Raw genomic sequence first — 20,000 nt, 5'->3', positions numbered from 1 at the left:
AAGCAAGATGCACTACGACAAGAACATCACGCGGGTGGAGGCCGATATCACAGTCACGCCTGGCGATAATAAGGCAGAGGTCACCTGTCAAGCCACCAATGAGGTCACGGCCACTCCCCTCAAGACGTCTGCTAGACTCTCGGTCTTGTGTAAGTATAGATTGCAGGTGGTACTTGTGGTTGTGTGAATTCTCTCTCTCTCTCTCTCTCTCTCTCTCTCTCTCTCTCTCTCTCATCAATCGCTAGAACTTCAGATATTTTATGCACACACACACACACACACACACACACACACACACATATATATATATATATATATATATATATATATATATATATATATATATATATAATAAGAATAATAACAGGGCCTCATAGTATCAAACGGAGATTTTATTCAGAAGCTTTCAAGGAGTAACTGTCCCCATCATTCGGTAGCTGGGCGATGGGGGACAGTTCGTCCTAGAAAAGTTTGGTATTAATACACAAAACACACATACAGTATATATATATATATATATATATATATATATATATATATATATATATATATATATATATATATATATATATATATATATATACATATAATTATCAAATCTAAAGTACAATGTAAGTGTCATTACCAAAATTTATTAAATACCGCAAAACGAATAATCAATAAAAGAAATCAAGAAACAACAAAGTACTGCATCTATTGTAGAGAAAAAAAAAACTTTAAACAATGATAGAATTATCAAAAAAGGAAATAGAATCAAAATAAATAAAAAAAATATGAACAGAACCAGCGAAACGAAACTTCCTCCCCTGAGCTCCTCCGTTTCCGTTACATAAGTCTAGGACCATCACTCTCTGCCATCGGTCCACCAGCGACTTCTTTCAACCCCGGCTTCTCCCAGGCGGCCTTACTTCATCTATCTTCTATCCATCCACTCCAGCTTCCAGCTTCCATTATCTTCGAGCAGACATTGTGTTCTCGCCGCTCCTTTCCAGGGATCTCCCAGAAGTCAAGGATTCGTAGCCCAGGATATTAAAACTTAGCAACGCGCTCCCCCATCACCCAACCCCGTATCCACTGAGGTCCTTGTTCTGTGTGTGCTTGTTTATGTCATGTACAGTCTCATGGATACAGATGTTTGTATTTATGTATGTATGTGTGTGTGTGTGTATATATATATATATATATATATATATATATATATATATATATATATATATATATATATATATATATACATAGGTACATATGTATATCATATGTATATGCTGTAATACACACACATATATATACTATATATATATATATATATATATATATATATATATAAACACACTGCAATATATATGCATGTATCTATATATATGTACAATGGCATAAACATATATATAATTTATAATATATATAACTATATATATTATTATATATATATATTATATTATATTAATGAAGTGTGTGTGTGGTTTGTTTGTATGTGGACGTGACAAGTTGAACTAAACTAAACCTACGTACGTACGAATGCGTAGGTAAATGTAACATGAAATTGCACAGGAATTATTTACCAAATTCAACTTTACCTGCTACCTGATGGAATGCAGCAGACTCTTCTTCTTCAATAAAAACACACAAAAAAAGAATGAAAGGAGACAAAATCATGACATTATGAGGGGAATTACGGACGAAACAATACATGACAGTAGTACTGTGCCCCGCTCCTTATTTCTCGCGTTAGTCAGGCGATCTAATATTACACCCGTGGCTCTAATAGGCATCGTATGTGCCACCTGAACAGGAGGAGAGAAAGAGAAAGAGAGAGAGAAAAAAAAAATAAAGAGGTCAGGTCGTGTGGATCCCCTTCAGCCGTTTCCTCCTGCTAGTGGTGGGGGGGGGGGTTGTCTTTTCCTTGGCCAAATAATGAAACGAAACTTGGCCAGGAATTTGATTGCGGGTAAAGAGAGACGAACATTAATGAGAGGGAAGTCATTGGAGAGGGCCGCTTGTTTTCAGTGTTTAGAGGTTTCCTGGAAGTATCAGAGCGTTGGCTATTTTGGAATCTATGGAGAAAGGAATAGAAGAGATTAGAAAGAATTTTGAAAATATGCAAAAAAAAAAAAATAATAATATTGGTAAGGTAGGATGGTTGATGGAGCAAAAAATTTGATTTAATGTTTAACCGCAGTTACATTATGGCAAGAATATTTGTTGCTCTGATTTTACAGATATTTATGCGTATAAAAAAAAAAAACTCTTATTATTACGCGTACAAACACTCTTATAAATGCTTATAAATGCAACCGTCTCTAAGATATTAATCCAGGAAAAAGATAGTTCAGTGTGATATGAGCTGGAACACCGGCAACGCTATAATTCAATCAAGTGTTAGATCCCAGTCCACGCTTCACTTTGCTTGTGTAACACTGCATTTATTGATTGTTCGTATATAAGGACACTGTGTCACTCTCACACGTATATGTTTATACACGGTACATAAGAAAAACACATAGTAGTTTTATGTTATCATGGAACTGTATTATTCGTAAGACTCTTCATACCTGCAGAAATGTGAGTTTCAAAGCCACATTCTTCAGACCTTCAACTATCAGTGATTCTCAACCAGAAGGGAATTTCAGAGTTTGGAGCGGGTGGTGGATTGTGACCACAGATTGCCAGACTCTAACTGGCTCTAGGACCACGCAAAACTCAGTGTGCATCGGGCCGCACTGCTGAGAGGTCACGCTGGGCTTTCTCTCCGCTACCTTGTGTGTTTGTGTTGGCATTTTGTTGCATATTGTTTGGAATGCACCTTTTGTGGCTGACAATTTTGGAAAAGGAGGTGGGGGAATGAAATTCTAACATATGGTGAAAGGGTGCATGGGGCTAAAAAGATTGAGAACCACTGATCTAAATCATGTAGACAAGATTACACGAATGGTTGGTTCATGTTTCGAAAGCCTGGTTATTAATCAGCTTCCATAAGTTGCTTTTTAAATAAGGTCTTCAGCTGTCTACGGGCGTGGAGAGCCACAGTTAAATTTGCCTGCGAACAAATCCTAAGTAACCAGGTACTTTTGACCCATTGAAAAATTGCAGTCAGATAGGCTGGTGGAGTTTTTTTTTTATTGGATAATTCTTAAAGGCCTCGAGTAATTCAGTCTTTCATATTTCTTAAAATTTATACACTGATAAAATCTGTAATATTTCCTATGAATTTCATTTTCCTATGAATTTGGTTTTCTAGCAAACATTGTGTGCTTGTGTGAGTTTAATTCTGTTTGTGCGTTATTTTTATTCATATTTGTCAAAGTCTCATGTATTTGTAACTGTGAGGTCTTAGTTTTTCTTTAGCAAAATGGCCTTCTAGACTAGCTTTATATGGAAGTTCTGACATTTTGAATAATGACAGCTTCTTAAAGCTTTGCTTTTATTCGTTTCCAAAACTTGTAGGTCTTTGCAATTCTGCTCTGCAATTCTCTCTCTCTCTCTCTCTCTCTCTCTCTCTCTCTCTCTCTCTCTCTCTCTCACACACACTCTCACACACTAGACGGTAACTTTTTTTTTTTCCCCTCCCCACCCCACAAGAACAAGTAAGATGCATTTTCCAAAGAGTAAATCCATTTTTTGAAAATATAGCTCAGTAAATAAAATAACGATAATCCGGGTTACCCAGCGTATATCTCTTTTTCGGAATCATTTTATTCAAACGGTAATGGGGAATCCCCTTGTTTGGACAATTTTTCACCAACTGCGTTCCTGGGGTAGGTTTTTTTTTTTTTCTGCCCGAGCTTTTTCTAAAGCGTTAATTGGGAAATAGTATTTCGCAGGAAATAAAAATTATTAATTAGTTGAGTTAACCTGAATGTTTATAGTTTTTCCCCTTTTGTTGTGTCTGCAAAGTCATGAAATTGTTCAGCCAACCGGGAAATGGATATTTTATTTATTTACTTTTTTTATTATTTTTCTCATTGTTACTGCTATGTATTTTATCTTTTTGTGATTGTGCTTAATAGTGTCATATATTTCATTTGAAGCTTAGTGACTCCCAGAATTAAAGAATAATAGATTGCGTAAAAAAGTGTTTTTGTTCTCTTTGAAAATCAAATGAAACGTAGAAAATTATTAAAAAGAAGAAAATCTCTCTCTCTCTCTCTCTCTCTCTCTCTCTCTCTCTCTCTCTCTCTCTCTCTCTCTCTCTCTCTCTCTCTCTCTCTCTCTCCCGGTGACTGAAGTGAAATCAGAAAGGTTACAAGGGAGCTGGTGTGAGTTTTGTGTATGGTGTGTATGCGTGTGTATTTGTGCGAAATAGCACGCTTGTGTTTGTGTGTGTGTGTGTGTGTGTGCGTGCGTAGGTGCGTAGTTTTGGGGGGAGGGGGTGGCATGGCAGCTTTATGGATCGTCAGTCTATTCCATTTTATTGAATATTTAATTCCCTCTCAACTGAAAGAATATATGTTTCTGTAAAAAAAAAAAAAAATACTGGTTTTTTTTCTCTGCCTCATGTTTACCATGCTACTTCCTTTTCCAAAGTTTATCTTTATTTTAAAGACATGTCATATTTTTCTTTCCCGATTCTGATAGTCCAGTTACTAATATACAGTTTTATATATTACTCCAATTAGCCGGGTTCTTAAATTGTTGCAAACCGGAAACATTACATTACATTCCCATTGATTGACAGAACTATATTCACTTGAAAGCATCATTCTACTAAGTATATAATTCAGACACTGCCTAAAATTTAGTCGCAGTTTCTTTCCATTTTGCATTTGATAATGGGATCATTGTCTTCCAATTATTTCTAAAATAAGGTGAGAGTCTAGGAATTACTCAGGAATTTCTGGGCAATGGCTCAGTATCAAGCGCAATATATAGCCTTGTGGAATGCTATATCTTTAAGGTATATTAGTTTGTGCGCGTGCTTGCGAGCGCGGATGCGTATGTCTGTTTACATGTGTGCTCGGAGGTGTATGAGTGTCTCTGTTTATGTATAGCCAAGGCGAATGAGAAGTAAAATATATAAAAAATTCATAACGGGAAAATAAGAAATTATAATTGAGTGAATTGGGAGTTTTCATGGAAACTGGTGTCCATTGGGTATTTGAATTGCAGTAGAGAGAGAGAGAGAGAGAGAGAGAGAGAGAGAGAGAGAGAGAGAGAGAGAGAGAGGCGGAAATCGAAAACAGAAGTAAAAAATTGAAATTCAGTTGATGGAAAGTCTTCACGAAGACAAAGAGTTCATTGGATATCTTAAATTGCATGAGAGAGAGAGAGAGAGAGAGAGAGAGAGAGAGAGAGAGAGAGAGGAGGGGGGAGGTTGGTTGGGGGCCAAAGTAATCGGAAATTTTAAAAGGGAACCAAAAAACTGAAATTCATTGAATGAAAAGTCCTTATGAAAAATAGTATTCATTGGATATCTTGAACAGAGAGAGAGAGAGAGAGAGAGAGAGTAAAAAATAAGTCCTGAATATATCTTGACAAATCTCGTCCTTCTCCCTCCTCCACCATCAATCTCCTCTGGTTCTCCCCCAGAGGAATTCGGCAGAGAGAAGTTCTTAGTCCCTGAGCTCCCATGACAATGTATTCTCTCTCTCTCTCTCTCTCTCTCTCTCTCTCTCTCTCTCTCTCTCTCTAAGCGTATTTCTCTGTGCGACTTTGCCTACTTTTCCTCTCTCTCACTTTTCCTATTCTCTCTCTCTCTCTCTCTCTCTCTATTCTCTCTCTCTCTCTCTCGCTCTCTCCCTCATCTCTCTCTCTCTCTCTCTCTCTCTCTCTCTCTCTCTCTCCCCTTTGCCCCTTACGCTCCATTATATTTTGCTCTTAAGAATGCGGGCATTTGTCAGGTGCTTTCTCTCATTCGTTAGTTCGCTGACATCTCAGGCATTTATTTTATTTTCATTTTTATTGCAGCTCGTTTATATAGATCATTTTTATTTTTGGTGTTGTTGTTATAGCTGTTTTTTGTCCTCTGACTTTTTTTTTTTTTTATTAAACTACGTATTGTAGGAAACTTTGTGGTCTGGTGACTATTTCTCTATTTCTCCTAAAGATCTTTTGATCTTGGCAGCCTTTTAAAGGTTACAGGGGCTATAAAAGGTCAAAATGTTAGAAATATTTGTTTCATATTGCACATACTATTATAATTAGAAATCTCCGTTTTTCAAAACTGGACACTGCCGAGGGATTGTTTCAGCTATTTTTTTTTTTTTTGGTACCTTGCAATATTTCCAATATTTTGAAAAGTTAGCATTCATGTTTTTTTTGACACTAACGGAATTAGAGAGTCCTCTCATGGGCTTGTGGGTATTTTTCTTAATATTTTTAACCACCACTTATTCTTTTTTCGAATTCGCATGTTAATTTAGATGTCAGCATTTCTTTTGGTGTTATATTGTGATGGACATCTGTAATCAGTACCTCTGAGTTGTTAAGCTTTTTCAAAATATTTTTCATCTCAACTTATTTTTCCAAGCCGGGGGAAAGTTTAATGGGCAAAATTATACTTTTATCATCATTTTATTTTTCATTGGATCTGATACCGCATTAGACTGTATGAATGGTTTCCCAGAATATTCTTTACCATATCTTTTTTTTTTTTTTTAGATAACAGGTTCTGAATTTGGTGGAGCCTAATGAGTTGGTGATTATTTTCCCACAATCGTTTTCTTCTTCTTTATTCCAGGCTGTAGAGCCAATTCATATTCTGATATATATATTATATAAATATATATATATATATATATATATATATATATATATATATATATATATATATATATATATATTTGTGAAACTATATTGCATAATGTTCGTTAGAGCAGCCAGCGGTGAAATCTCTGTTATTGTTATAAATTCTCTGTTTTTTGATGTGGGAAGGTGGGTTGCAATAATTTTCCTCACCTAGTTTCATTGCCCTATTTTCAAAGGTCACAAGCAGTTTTTGCCATCAGAAATAAATGTTATGACTCATTTATAACTCCCGTTGAAAAGTGGGAATCAATGTGACTGGTAAACTGATCTTGTTACAGATGACTACACAACTTAAGGAATAGCTAGATGGTAACAATAAAATCTGAAGAAATGCGTTCACCAGGACTCAATCACAGATGCAGATAAACTTTCATAACTTTCAACTAAACAGGTCTTTCCTGTTCTTCATCTTCCATACGTCATTCATATCCAGTGTCGATTCTGTTGTTCTCATCCAAGTAGGTCTAATTCTTCCAGCTCTTCTTCGGCTACAGGAAGTCGGCTGATTCTATCATTTACTCTTCTCCCTGAGGTGGTAAGAACAACTTGTCCAAACCATCACTTTCATTATTATCTCATCTACATGCGGAACTTCCGTGATTTCCCTTATAGTATAATTCCTCATTCTCTCATACCGTCTGCCTCGTAATACTCTTCTAAAAGCTTTATTCTCAAATTGATAAAATCTTTTAGTTATGATGTCATTGTCATACCATGATTCATGTCCATGTAGCAGTGCCGGTCTTACTAGTAGACTAATGTATATCCTTACTTACTAGCTATGCAATATCAGTCTATTCGAGCTCCAAATCTTACTCAGACTGCCTTTGTTTGATTTGCCTTGTCTGTCTTTTACTAAATTTCAACTCCAGGAAACTTGTATAGGATGTTATTTCAAAGATTCGATCTCTGTGATTGTTTCTCCATCTTGTGGATATACTGTCCACTTCGTTTCTGCTTTCCCGAGTCTCATATCTGTAGGTATTTAAAGCTTCTATTAGACACGCTTTGTCAGTCTTTTGGTGGTTTTCTAATTAATACAGCATTTTAATCAAAGTCTGTCAAGTTTTACCTTAAATCTTCTCTTTCAGCATTAAAAAACTTTTTCATTGTATATAAGACCAAACACCAAAGGTGACATAACAGTGCCCTTCGGTACCCCACTATCCATAGCTAGTTCACTCGATAAGACTCTTTCAAGATTAATTTTATATCTTTTTTGGTCACGGATAATCTCAATTAGCATACCACCTATTGGGAATACGATAGTACCGCAAGATCTTAATTTTTTTATTTTTATATTTAAAAAAAAAAAAACATTTTATAGGTCTGCGATTGTTGTCTTTAAATTTCTTACATTGATGGACGATATATCTTATAATAGATATTCGATTTGTGCAGCTTCTTCCTTTTCTAAATGTAGCTTGCTCACTTCTAAATTTCTTTTTATCAGTATCTTTACAACAGACTTAAGACTAGTGCTTCTATAATTACCATTGATCGTTCAGGTCTCTTTCCTCTGATGCCTGTCCCAAGATCTCCAGCTCCCAATTATCAAGCTTTGGCCTCATTCCATTCGACATTTTCAGCGATTCCGTCATGGCCTTTGCCCTCAGTCTGCAAAGCTTCTTTATGATTAATTCCATTTCATAAACATTAAATACATTCATTAGTCTGTTAAGACCTTCGTCAACTTCAGGAATATCAATCACGCTATTAGCGTCATATTACTTATTCATGGCCTCTGGAACATTTTCCGCCCAAGGTTGCCTTTCTTCCTTGTTGACAGATGTACAATAATTATCTTTTGTATCCCCGACCATCATAAGTGAACTTAACAGTAATCTTGAGATATTTTTGTATCCAGTTATAAGAGCATTTGTCATTTTTTTATTTTTTTTATTTTATTTGCACGTAGTTTCAATTAGTCCTGGTTAGGAAGCGTTCCGCTACGAACTCGTTTTATTGCCTAGTATTCATGAGCGCATTCTCTCTCTCTCTCTCTCTCTCTCTCTCTCTCTCTCTCTCAGTTGTGTGTGTTGTGTGTGTTTTATTAATTTTTCCTCTGCTGCTCTCTCTCTCTCTCTCTCTCTCTCTCTCTCTCTCTCTCTCTCTCTTGCTATTTATTTTTCCTCCGCTGCTGTATATTCTCTCTCTCTCTCTCTCTCTCTCTCTCTCTATTTATTTTTTCCTCTGCTGCTGTTTATTCTCTTTCTCTTTCACTCTCTCTCTTCCTCTGTGTGTGTGTGTTGTTATTAATTCTTTTCCTCTGCTGCTATTTATTCTCTCTCTCTCTCTCTCTCTCTCTCTTCTCTCTCTCTCTCTCTCTGTGCTGCTATTCCTTTTTGAATGAAGCTAACCTCACCACTTATATCTTCCCTTTTAATTATGCCGGGTTCCTGTGCTCGTAAAGCCGCCTCACTACCCAACACGGTAATACATACAAATTGAATTTTCAGCCTTATGAGCAAAGGCCCCAGTAAAGTTACTTATACTGCACTTGGGTTAGTGCCCACCTTAACACTTTCCCCCGTCCTAAGTATGTAAAGTGACTAAGTCTTTATTGTTGGTTTTATTATCATTCCAAATGTTCACACATTCCCACGGAACAAACCCCAAACCTCAATTATTGTGTACTGCGTTACCCTAATACCGTTATCCGAGTCCTCAGTGGCGTGAGCGGTATGGTCTTGACCTGCCACCTCGGTGGCCGCGAGTTCGATTCTCGGGCATTCCATTGACGGGTTAGAGATGTGTATTTCTGGTGATAGAAGTTCGATCTCGACGTGGTTCGGAAGTCACGCAAAGCCCTTGGTCCCGTTGCTGAATAACCACTGGTTCCATGCAACGTAAAAACGCCATACAAACTAATACCGTGATCGTTGCGTTTTCACACATTTTCTATTTATTTATTAATTTATTCATTTATTTTCTTTTTTATAAGCGAGTTCTCTTCTTTCTGTATTTCCCTTGACCTCTTACTTCTTCCTAATGGACATCATATTCTTTGGAAGCTTGAATTTCAAGTCAGTGGCCCCTTTAGTGGGTTTGTTCCGTATGAATAAGGTTCATCTTCTAAATAATAATAATAATAATAATAATAATAATAATAATAATATAATAATAATAATAATAATAATAACAGAATATTCTTGATAATAGCAACGTCGATTCGTGTATCCCATAATGTTTTCAGTAGTGTAAAATGTTTGGGGCATATTTTTGTATCAGAATTTTTTATCAACTCTAATTGATCTTCTTATCTGCACATTGAGGCCATGTTTATAAAACATAGTATGATTGTTTTTTTTTATTACGTGTGTTGTTGCATTGTCTCAATGTACAAACATTGAATATCCATTATTTTCTAGATAAAGCTTGTGAGTTTTGTTTGTTTCAGTTTTCATATAATTACCTAAGGTCATTGTCTAACTTTGTGTATTGCTTTTATTGCATAAATCAATTTGGGGATATTTTTCTTTTTGCTTTTCTCTTACAGTTACGTGAATGGAGTTCTACTTCAAAATGATCTTGTGCGTGTTTCGTTGATGCACACAGAGGTTTCACCTGCGTAACCTTGACTTCAATACAATCCTGATTGCATTTAGGTCTTTTATAGACTCACAATAGCTCAAGCTTCTGGCAAATAATACTAACGGCTCTTACAGCGATGTGCGAATGTGTCTTATGCAAATACTCCTCACAGAGTCTTCTCAAGGCAAGCAGCAAGCAAGAGCGATCTCTTAACGTCATTGTAGAAGCAATTTTCGTGCTTGCAATTTTTTCTGTGATTGCAATCTGCAGGAGAGTCTCGTGCAAGCAATCTATGCGTTTGTCTTTATACTTTCTTTGCCTGGTTTTGTTTGCAGTCGTTACGAAGGATGAAAGGTCCTGGAATTTGTCTCTGGCAATACGTTTTTTTTTTTTAGTTTCGTGGACCTGGAGAATTTGCCATGGCTTTCATTAAAGAGTTTGGAAGGTTTTAATCGTCTCTTTGGTAACTGACAACGAAGCTTCCCAAGGCCTTTGCTGGTTTTGAAGGGACTTGGATTGGTAGACCTACTAACTAATGATAACTAACATTTTATTGATCTCTATTCAATACTGACGTGCTTAGAATTTTTATCATTCATCTTGCAGGAATATTTTGGAAAGAATATATTGCAAATGACTATAAAACATGTATACTGACTTTTGTTTTTGTTCAGCATTAGTGCTAGAATAAGATTCTCTCTCTCTCTCTCTCTCTCTCTCTCTCTCTCTCTCTCTCTCTCTCTCTCTCTCATATATGATTATAAAAGGTTTCTGGGTACAATGAGATGTCAGGAAACCTTTTCTTAATGAAAAGAAATTTTACGATATATTTTTGAAATCTTTCATAAGAGGTAATATTTAAAATCCCAGTATTCCTTGATTATAGCTTTTGTAGTGTTTAGTTGTCTCCCAATTCATCAATGTATATTCTTTCACCGTCATCTTCCTGTATTTAAGCTGCAGAGTGATTTGTGTGAGCCACTTCTTGGAAACATTGCTTTTTTAAACATAAAAACTGCTATATTGTTATTTATATTTTGTTTATCGAACCATAGATGCTTTTGGTTTCTTGGCAACATTCTCGGAAATATGCTTACATTTATCCTCAGAAAGGTCATGTTGTACATTCTCAGAGTTTGTATGCATTTCCTATATTCCAATTAAATTTTCCCTTCTTTCCTTCTTATCAGCTTTTCTTTGTTTCTACCTCGTTTAGGTTGAGGGCTGGGCGGTAGGGGCTGTTTGTGAAGGTTACCTCCAAACAGTTCTTTTAAAACGATTAGCTTCCAACTTACCAACTGTTGGTTATTGTTCATTAAACAAAGAGGAAATATAGTTGTTTTTATTTCCTCAAAGAACATTCGTTTGTTAGACGCACTGTGTAGGCTACCGGTCGCACCCATTTTCTTCATTTTGCTATTTATTCGTTTTCTTTCGTGTTTCTCCACTATGCTTCCGAACTTCATAAGAATTTCCTTATTCGAAATTTTACTTCTTCTTTAAAGTAAATTCGTCAGTATGGGCTTCGGAAAGTCTTGCGTTGCAACTCGGAATTCTAATTAAGCAAATTATGTAAATATAAATTGTATTAATTGTCAAGAGATAAAAACGGTGTTTCCTCGAAGGTCTACTTTTATCTTTGATAAATAGTGCTGTTTATTTTTATAAAATAATACTAATTATTCATATACAATCAAACAGTTTTTTAAAAATAAAATCATACAATTTATTCATCTAAAATTATAACATTATATTTATTAATAATAGATTTATTTATATTATTCAGGAGGTTTACACGACTTTGCTAATATCTGCGTAGCTATTATAACCATTATACTAAAAATGTTCTTTCCAAAAGCCCTGCAACTTCATATCTATAATCAGCTACCTCCCTTAATGTGTATTGTTAGTTTTCTTTTTATGACTGTCTCTCGTTTTGTTCTGCAAAAGGCCTTTTGGGGGGTTGTTATTATAATTCTACTAATTAATAATGAATTTTCGTTGTGAAAGCTCTCCCACTTCTCATCTAAATAGCTATATATCTTCCTTAATACTTATTGTTCTCCTTCTTTATAAAGTCTCGCTTGTGGTTCTACAAAAACCCCGGTTGTCTTCGTCTCTTTCTTTTACGGTTTTTAACATTTTTCGTATCTTTATAATTTTGATGAATTTTAGCTAAATTAATGTTTGATTCGAAGCACCCAATGGCCTTAGTTACCCCAGTGCTTGGCCCTTATGCCTAAAATTACCAACCAACCCTCTTAAAAGGAAGCCTCAGTCTTAAAAAGAAGTCCGAGTCCTAAAGAGAAGTCTCAGTCTAAAATCTAAAAAGAGGTCTTAGTCTTTAAAAGAAATCCCAGTCTTAAAGAGAAGTCTCAGTCTTGAAGAGAAGTCTCAGTCTTAAAAAGAAGTCTCAGCTTCACAGAATTAAAGAAGTATTTCTTTATATCCCTCCGACAGTCGCCCCCTGGAACATCGAGATGTCGATTCGCCCCGTGACTGTAGAAGCTGGCGAAAGGGTCACCGTAAAATGTGAGTCGTCTTCGAGTCTTCCTCCGGCTAATATCACCTGGAGGTCGGGTGGGACCCCCCTACCGGGTGCTAACACCAGGGCCTCCAAGGGATCATACGGTGGCACTTATTTGATGTGAGTAATCTTTTTTTTAGGTGCATTGCATTGTATTCTTGCTGTCTTTTGTATGTATTATATATGTGTGTATATATATATATATATATATAATATATATATATATATATATATATATATATATATATATATATATATATATATATGGTTATTCAAAAGGAAATCAAGTGCTGTTTTATTGAGTTATAATTTTTTCAGTTCTACATACGTATGAATATGTATAGATAATTGAGTGTCTTGGTTTGTTATGTTATGCATAATTAATTATAGGCAAAGTAAGTCTTTTTCATTCTTGATATAGTATGGTTATTTATAAGAACAACAATTTAGTTAAACTCACTAATAATATTGATTTCATACATGTGCGTCAGACTAGGTAGTGTGTTGTGTGTGTGTGTGTGTGTACCTATCTTGGTCATTTCAACTTTCCAACAGGATAAACTTTAGCATTCAGCTTTTCTTCGGCAACTTCCATCTTTGTGACAAGTTTTTTTTTTCTTTCTCTCTTGTAAATCAACGCTGAATAACTTGTTTTCAATATTATCCAGGCAAACATTACTGCTTGTTATTGATATTAATTGACGCATATAATCATGCCATGAATTTTAGCTTGAATTGATAAGCGATGGCCTGTAATATTTTGGTCTATCGCTGATTAAGGATTTCAGTAAGTTGCTTTAGTTCCCAAATGTTTATTCGATTATGAAATCGGCATTTGCATGTAATGGAAAATCGATTTTTTTTTACATTTTTTTTAACCAAACTAAAATATTGCCAAACGACTGAATTTAATTACCAACAGAAATCGTCCACTATTTTTCTGTGTATTTACTCAAAAGAATCGAAACCATCATTTCACAATTTTAGAGCAAAACGTAAGTAAGTACATTTAACCTTTGTGCTTTTATTCAGCACGAAAGTTTTAATCTCCAAAATACAAAGCCCATAACAGGCAGTTGATTTACCCTTTTTTGACCCAGAAACGCGAAAAATGGTTAATCCACATTAACCCTGCTTTTTCCCGCTCCTTTTAAAAGGCATTGCCAACCTGAATTTAAAGGGGGAGAAAAATATTTTAGTAATTAGGAGAATAGCGAGTTTTTCGTTTCTTTGGAGGCCCGTTAATATGATTTCTGAATCGGTAGCGGAACTGTAAAGCCAATTTTTCACCTTCATAAACACACACACGCATACCACACTTTGAAGCTTATCCCTTCTCTTGACATATCATCGTATGCTAAGTAGTCAAACTCTTGTTACTTTCAACCATAAAACAGCATCTGACTTTATAAGTAAGTCCTTCTGGTGATCTCATTCCATTATTTCATTATTACGTATCATCCTCCACAATCATTTCCGTTAAAGTTCTCGGATGTGAAATAACTTCCCTACTTGATATTGCAACAGCTGTTCATTCTCATTCGATTGCATCTATATGTGTAATATATATATATATATATATATATATATATATATATATATATATATATATATATATATATATATATATATATATATATATATATATATATATATGTATATATATATATGTATGTATAAATATATATATATACATATACGTATATATACATATATGTACATATATTTATATATATATATATATATATATATATATATTTGTATATATCCATATATTTTATATATATGTATGTATATGTATGCATGTATTATGTATGTATATACATACACACATGCATACATACATACATAAATATCTTCGTTAATGCATTTCATACCTATATGAACGTCAGAGCCGAAACTTGCCGAGACGTTGCGAAACATGCCGTTTGAAAATCGAATTGCCGTAATTAATTTCTTGAGATGTGTAATTCCTGCTAAGACATTGTAATTGCACCGAGAGAATCCCGGGGCAACATGTTCCGGAAATTACATTTAATGGAAACCAATTGAATTTGCTCTTGATGACTGCTATTCCCATGGCTGGCTGATACGCCGTTGATTACAAAGTTATTAAGTGATATTGATTATACCAGGTCGCGTTCGTTTTTGCTCTTGTGTACTCATCTGCATATGTTTGTGCATATTTTTGTATATATTTATTTTGTTTGTGCATATTGTGTACTTGTGTATTTTTTGTTATTGTATAGTTATGCAACTGGTACTTATATTGTCATCGAAATTTCTGCCACGGTCGGTACTATCGGTATTATTATTATTATTATTGTTTTGTTCTAAAGGGTCCACAATAATACAAAGTGTAAAAAGTCTGTGTATAATTTTCAAAATTATACACAGACTTTTTAAACTTTGTATTATTGTGGACCCTTTAGAACATTATATATACTCTCGTGATAGAGAGTTTTTCCCTACATTATTATTATTGTTATTATTATTATTATTATTAAGTAAATAAAAAAAAATTTGTAGAATTCAACGAATTATTTGTATATGTTATCTTTTCTATTTTCCTTTTTATAAAAGAATAGAAAAGGTAATATATAAAATTAATTCGCTGACTTCTTCCATTTTATTTAACAGAATTTGTTTAAAAGAGGGTCTTCCTCCAAATATTATTATTATTATTATTATTATTATTATTATTATTATTAGTAGAGTAGTAGTAGTAGTAGTAGTAGTAGTAGTAGTAGTAGTAGTAGAAAGATTCTATTAAGATTTCTCCTTTATTGAAGTATCTAAAACTGACCCAGTCGTCTCGTCATGCATTCATCATAGTCAGGACCACAAGAATGATTTAATATCAATAATTATTTAAATAATGAAGCACCTGCATGTCACGTATGTCCATCACACTTGTGAAAAAATGAATTCGTTAATATCGTGTATGTAATTGTGTAAGTGAGTGGAAATTTCGATTTGGTAATATTGTGTTGGAAAGAATAAAATACTCGTATAATTGGTGCAATGTAAGTCTCACTACAAAGGTGTCTGTGTGGTCCAGAGTTAGCTGTTGCTTGGAATGAAAATGTTCTATCTAAAAAAAAAATAATAATAAATTGTGATTACGAAAACGGCAAGAACATTCATCAGACCTTCCCAATGAATGGGTTACAGTAACATTTATGACGTATTTTCTTTTATAAACCTTAATTTCCATTTTGGTAAAATTTTAACTATGTTCGACTTCTCCATTCTTAAATGATCACTTGTGCAGACTGTCCTCCGCTAAATTTCCCACAAATCGAAATATAAAGACACTGATCATCTATAGTGATTACTTCTGGTAAAACTACTTTTATAATAATAATAATAATATAGTGATTACTGACTAGCCTTAATCTACTTTTTAGGATCGGGTTTGCGCCCAGTAACAGCTTGGGTAATGGTTGAAACTGACATTTACCACTATCTATTAATGGGTTGCTTATTACCTCAAGGAAGAGACCTTCCCCAGTAAGGCCATATGAGAAATAGAGTAAGACCCCTCGAAATTGTAGCCATCTTTTACAGATTTGTCAATGTATCATATTCAACCTTACGTTAAATATTATATATATATATATATATATATATATATATATATATATATATATATATATATATTTATTGATGAAATTAAATTCTCAACTTGTGCTTATGTGTACGTAGGTTGATCCGCCCATAATAAACATTGTCACTCTGTGAACTTCCAACTTCTCCAGTGTTATTTTCATCGACTGAATAAGACAAGGAACTGAGCTATATATATATATATATATATATATATATATATATATATATATATATATATATATATATATATATATATATATATGGCTCAGTTCCTTGACTTATTCAGCCAATGAAATTAGCACTGGAGAAGTTGGAAGTTCACAGAGTGACAGAGTTTGTCAAGGACCGCTCAATCTACATGATACAATAGCACTAGTTGAACGTTTCAGTTCTTCAATAAATAATTCGCGGAGTTCATTAAGCTTCCACTGGTATTCTGTGAAATGTCATACATTCCAGACGTATCGAAACAGCTGCCTTCAGCAAAAGCAAAAAAATTGGGAGATGCCGATGAATGAATTTAATTAAGGCAATACATTAGGAATCACAATATCGAAAGTACATTTTGATTACAATATATGTCAGGTGTAAGTACCTTTAATTAACATAATTAATTAGGAAATGCAATTTCGGAAAATAGTATTTGATTGCAGCATGTCGGCAAACACCACTCTCTAATTAGTACAACAATAGTAAATTTATAATTGACTCCATCTCGCCTTGCCAGAATTTTTGTAAAATTTTCAGTCATCTCTCTTCTTTTGGATCGACTGAATTTCAATTTTATTTTTTTTTTACTTTCACTTCTTTTTATTTATGGATGCCATTAACATGTCTTCTTTTTAAGAAGTGCCGTACATCAAGTGTGACGCATGATTATTGTTTCACTGGAAAATGAGATAGAAAAAAACAGGAGAAAATTTATTTTCAATTCTTGGAAGCTCACGTGTATGCGTCAGTGTTCCTTGTTTACGTTAGTGTTTAGGAAAAAAAGATCACGTGTATCAGAAATATACACAGACACAAACGTGCACACGTAAGCACGGAAAAAATAAGGAAGTGTCCCATATATCAGAAACATGCACGGACAAAATCGTGCACACACAAGCACGGGGATAAGGAAGAGGTTTCCCATATATGAAAACATACGCGGACACAAACATGCACACACACACGAAAAAGTGAGGAAGTTTCCCACATATCAAAAACATACACGGGAACACAGACTTGCACACACAAGCACGCTCCATAACTGTTATACGTGCTTATGTGTGCATGTATGTGTCTCCGTGAATGTTTTAGATAATTGGGAAACTTATTTTTTTCCCAACAATGATACAAAGAACACAGACGCACAGAAAAGGTAATGTATAACAAGATGCACAAATACAGGAATTGCTTGAAAGCACGAACGCTTAAACCCACTGACATTATGGCTTCCGTTTGTCTCCCACACAGATCAGAATTGGAATTACGGACTACAGCAGGCGATAACGGCCGGATGATCGAATGCATAGCTGATAATGGAATCGGAACCCAGCTTGTGTCCAATATCACGCTCACCGTCTTACGTAAGTTGAAGCATAGTGGTATTTTTCCTTTCTTCTTCCGATGTAAAGAATGTTGTGATTTCTTGTCTCCTGGTGGTGTCTGCTCTGAGGAGGTTTTGTCTATTAATGGTTAGTTGCTATTCCTTTTTTAACTGATAAAGTACTTTACTGGAGTCTCTCTCTGTTTCCAATCAAAATAGTGTTCAAATACATTAAGTATTATGAAAGGTACAACAATGAAGCCAAGAACCTTTTTCTTAGTTACTGATGAAATCTTGAGAAATATAAATAAAACCTTGTATTTAAATTCCAAAATCATGTGTATAATAGGTTGTATGTCGAGAAGGTGAAACTAATAATTGTAAATATATACTGTTCTTAAACCCTCCTTCTGCTAGTTCAACTTTCCCATCAACTTATAATCATTAAAACAATTACTTACTTAATCTTGGCTGATGGCTAATCAGTGTCAGGTCTTGCCATTGAGTTTTATCAGGAATGATTAGCTGTGTCAGTTTTCATTAGTTTTCTACAAAACAAAACTATTTAGATGGTTTTGTCTGTCCGTCCACACTTTTTCTGACCACCCTCAGATCTTAGAAATACTGAGGCTAGAGATCTGTAAATAGGTATGCTGATCATCCACCCTCAAATAATCAAACATACCAAGTTGCAGCCCTCTAATCCCAGTAGTTTATATTTTATTTAATTAAGGTTAAATTTAGCTATAATCGTGCGTCTGGTAACAACATATGCCACCACTGTTGGCTGTGAACTTCATGGGCCGTGGCTGAGAGTTTCATACGGCATTATAAAAGCTCGATTGTGCTGAGAAACTTCAGTACATTTCTTACTTGTCTTACATGTAAATTATATCATTCATAATTTGATGGATTTCTTTGAGTCTGTGGCATTGGGGCTACCTTCAGTGCTCCCTTTAGAAGTTATTTGTTACTTTTATAACTTACGTTCCTTGGACCTGTTACTGACGTTCATTCGACGTATCTGTGGCACCGAACATTTTCATTATTTATGTAGAAGATCAGATTTAAATATGTCATCACGTTTATGTCATTCCAAATCGTGTGAGTGAGAGCCTGGCAAATTATTCAGTGTGTTTGAATAATGTGGAGATTGTTATACATTTAATTTCACAACGAAATGTTATTTGCAGTGTTTCGATGTCGTTTATCAATCTCAGTTCATGAAAATCTTTATTGTAGCGTTCAAGTACTATTAAAATAATATCAAGTAAGGTCTTTGACATTGTCTTATCGACTTCAAAAGAAAACATTTCTTGATTTATATCCTAAAAGCTATTAGCTTTAAAGTTTTTTTTAGCAAAGCGTTAGAAAAAATTAATCACTGCCATAATGTGCTTAAGAACTGAAACTATTTTGGGTATGGGAACATTAAATGAACTTTCTTTGTAATTGAGAAAATTAAATTAACCAAATTTGTAAGTGTGAAAATTAAATGAACTTATTTTATAAGTGGAAAAGTTAAATGAATTTATTTGGTAAGTGGAAGAAAGGTTAATTATCATGCAATTGTAAATATGAAATTAACTTATTTTGTAAAGGGAAAAATTAAAGTAACTTATTTAGTGTAAGTAGAAAAATTAAGTAGACTCATTTTATAAGTTTTTGTAAGTGGAAAAATTAATTAAGCTTGTTTGGTAATTAGTAACATAAAATAAACTTATTTTCTAAGTGGAAAAATCAAATGAACTTACTTTAAAATTGGAAAAATCATACGAACAGAGTAGTGAAGAGTATGATATATGACGATCAGTGTTGGCTATTACCTGACTATGCCCTACATATAAATTCACGCAATTTGACCGACATAGAAATATCTAGTTAAGAGAGCTTATTCACGCTCCCTTCACATTAGCATCTCCATCCATACGTGATGAGTCGAGAAGAAAAAAAGAAACTGTAAGGGAAGAAAAAACTCCCCGCGTGATTTCCTGAGTTTAATTTCAAAGTTGTATCGTCGGCCCCCAGTAACTTCGCTAATTCGGAAAATGTCAT

The 20,000-nt window shown here is 34.3% G+C and overlaps 1 protein-coding gene across 2 annotated transcripts in view; it reads left to right on the top strand.

The window, feature by feature from the left end:
• Nucleotides 1–20,000, top strand: part of LOC135213026 (nephrin-like) — a 620,764-nt gene that overhangs the window by 570,866 nt on the left and 29,898 nt on the right. For both annotated transcript variants that reach the window (XM_064246838.1, XM_064246837.1), the window contains exons 11-13: nucleotides 1–149; nucleotides 12,736–12,922; nucleotides 17,873–17,985. The exon at nucleotides 1–149 is cut by the window's left edge and continues 27 nt beyond it. In XM_064246838.1, coding sequence (XP_064102908.1) covers nucleotides 1–149; nucleotides 12,736–12,922; nucleotides 17,873–17,985 — 449 coding nt within the window. The remainder of the gene's footprint in view (nucleotides 150–12,735; nucleotides 12,923–17,872; nucleotides 17,986–20,000) is intronic.

The sequence above is a fragment of the Macrobrachium nipponense genome, chromosome 42 (assembly GCF_015104395.2).
Source record: "Macrobrachium nipponense isolate FS-2020 chromosome 42, ASM1510439v2, whole genome shotgun sequence".
NCBI lineage: Eukaryota > Metazoa > Arthropoda > Malacostraca > Decapoda > Palaemonidae > Macrobrachium > Macrobrachium nipponense.
This window is presented reverse-complemented; position numbering and strand designations above follow the sequence as displayed.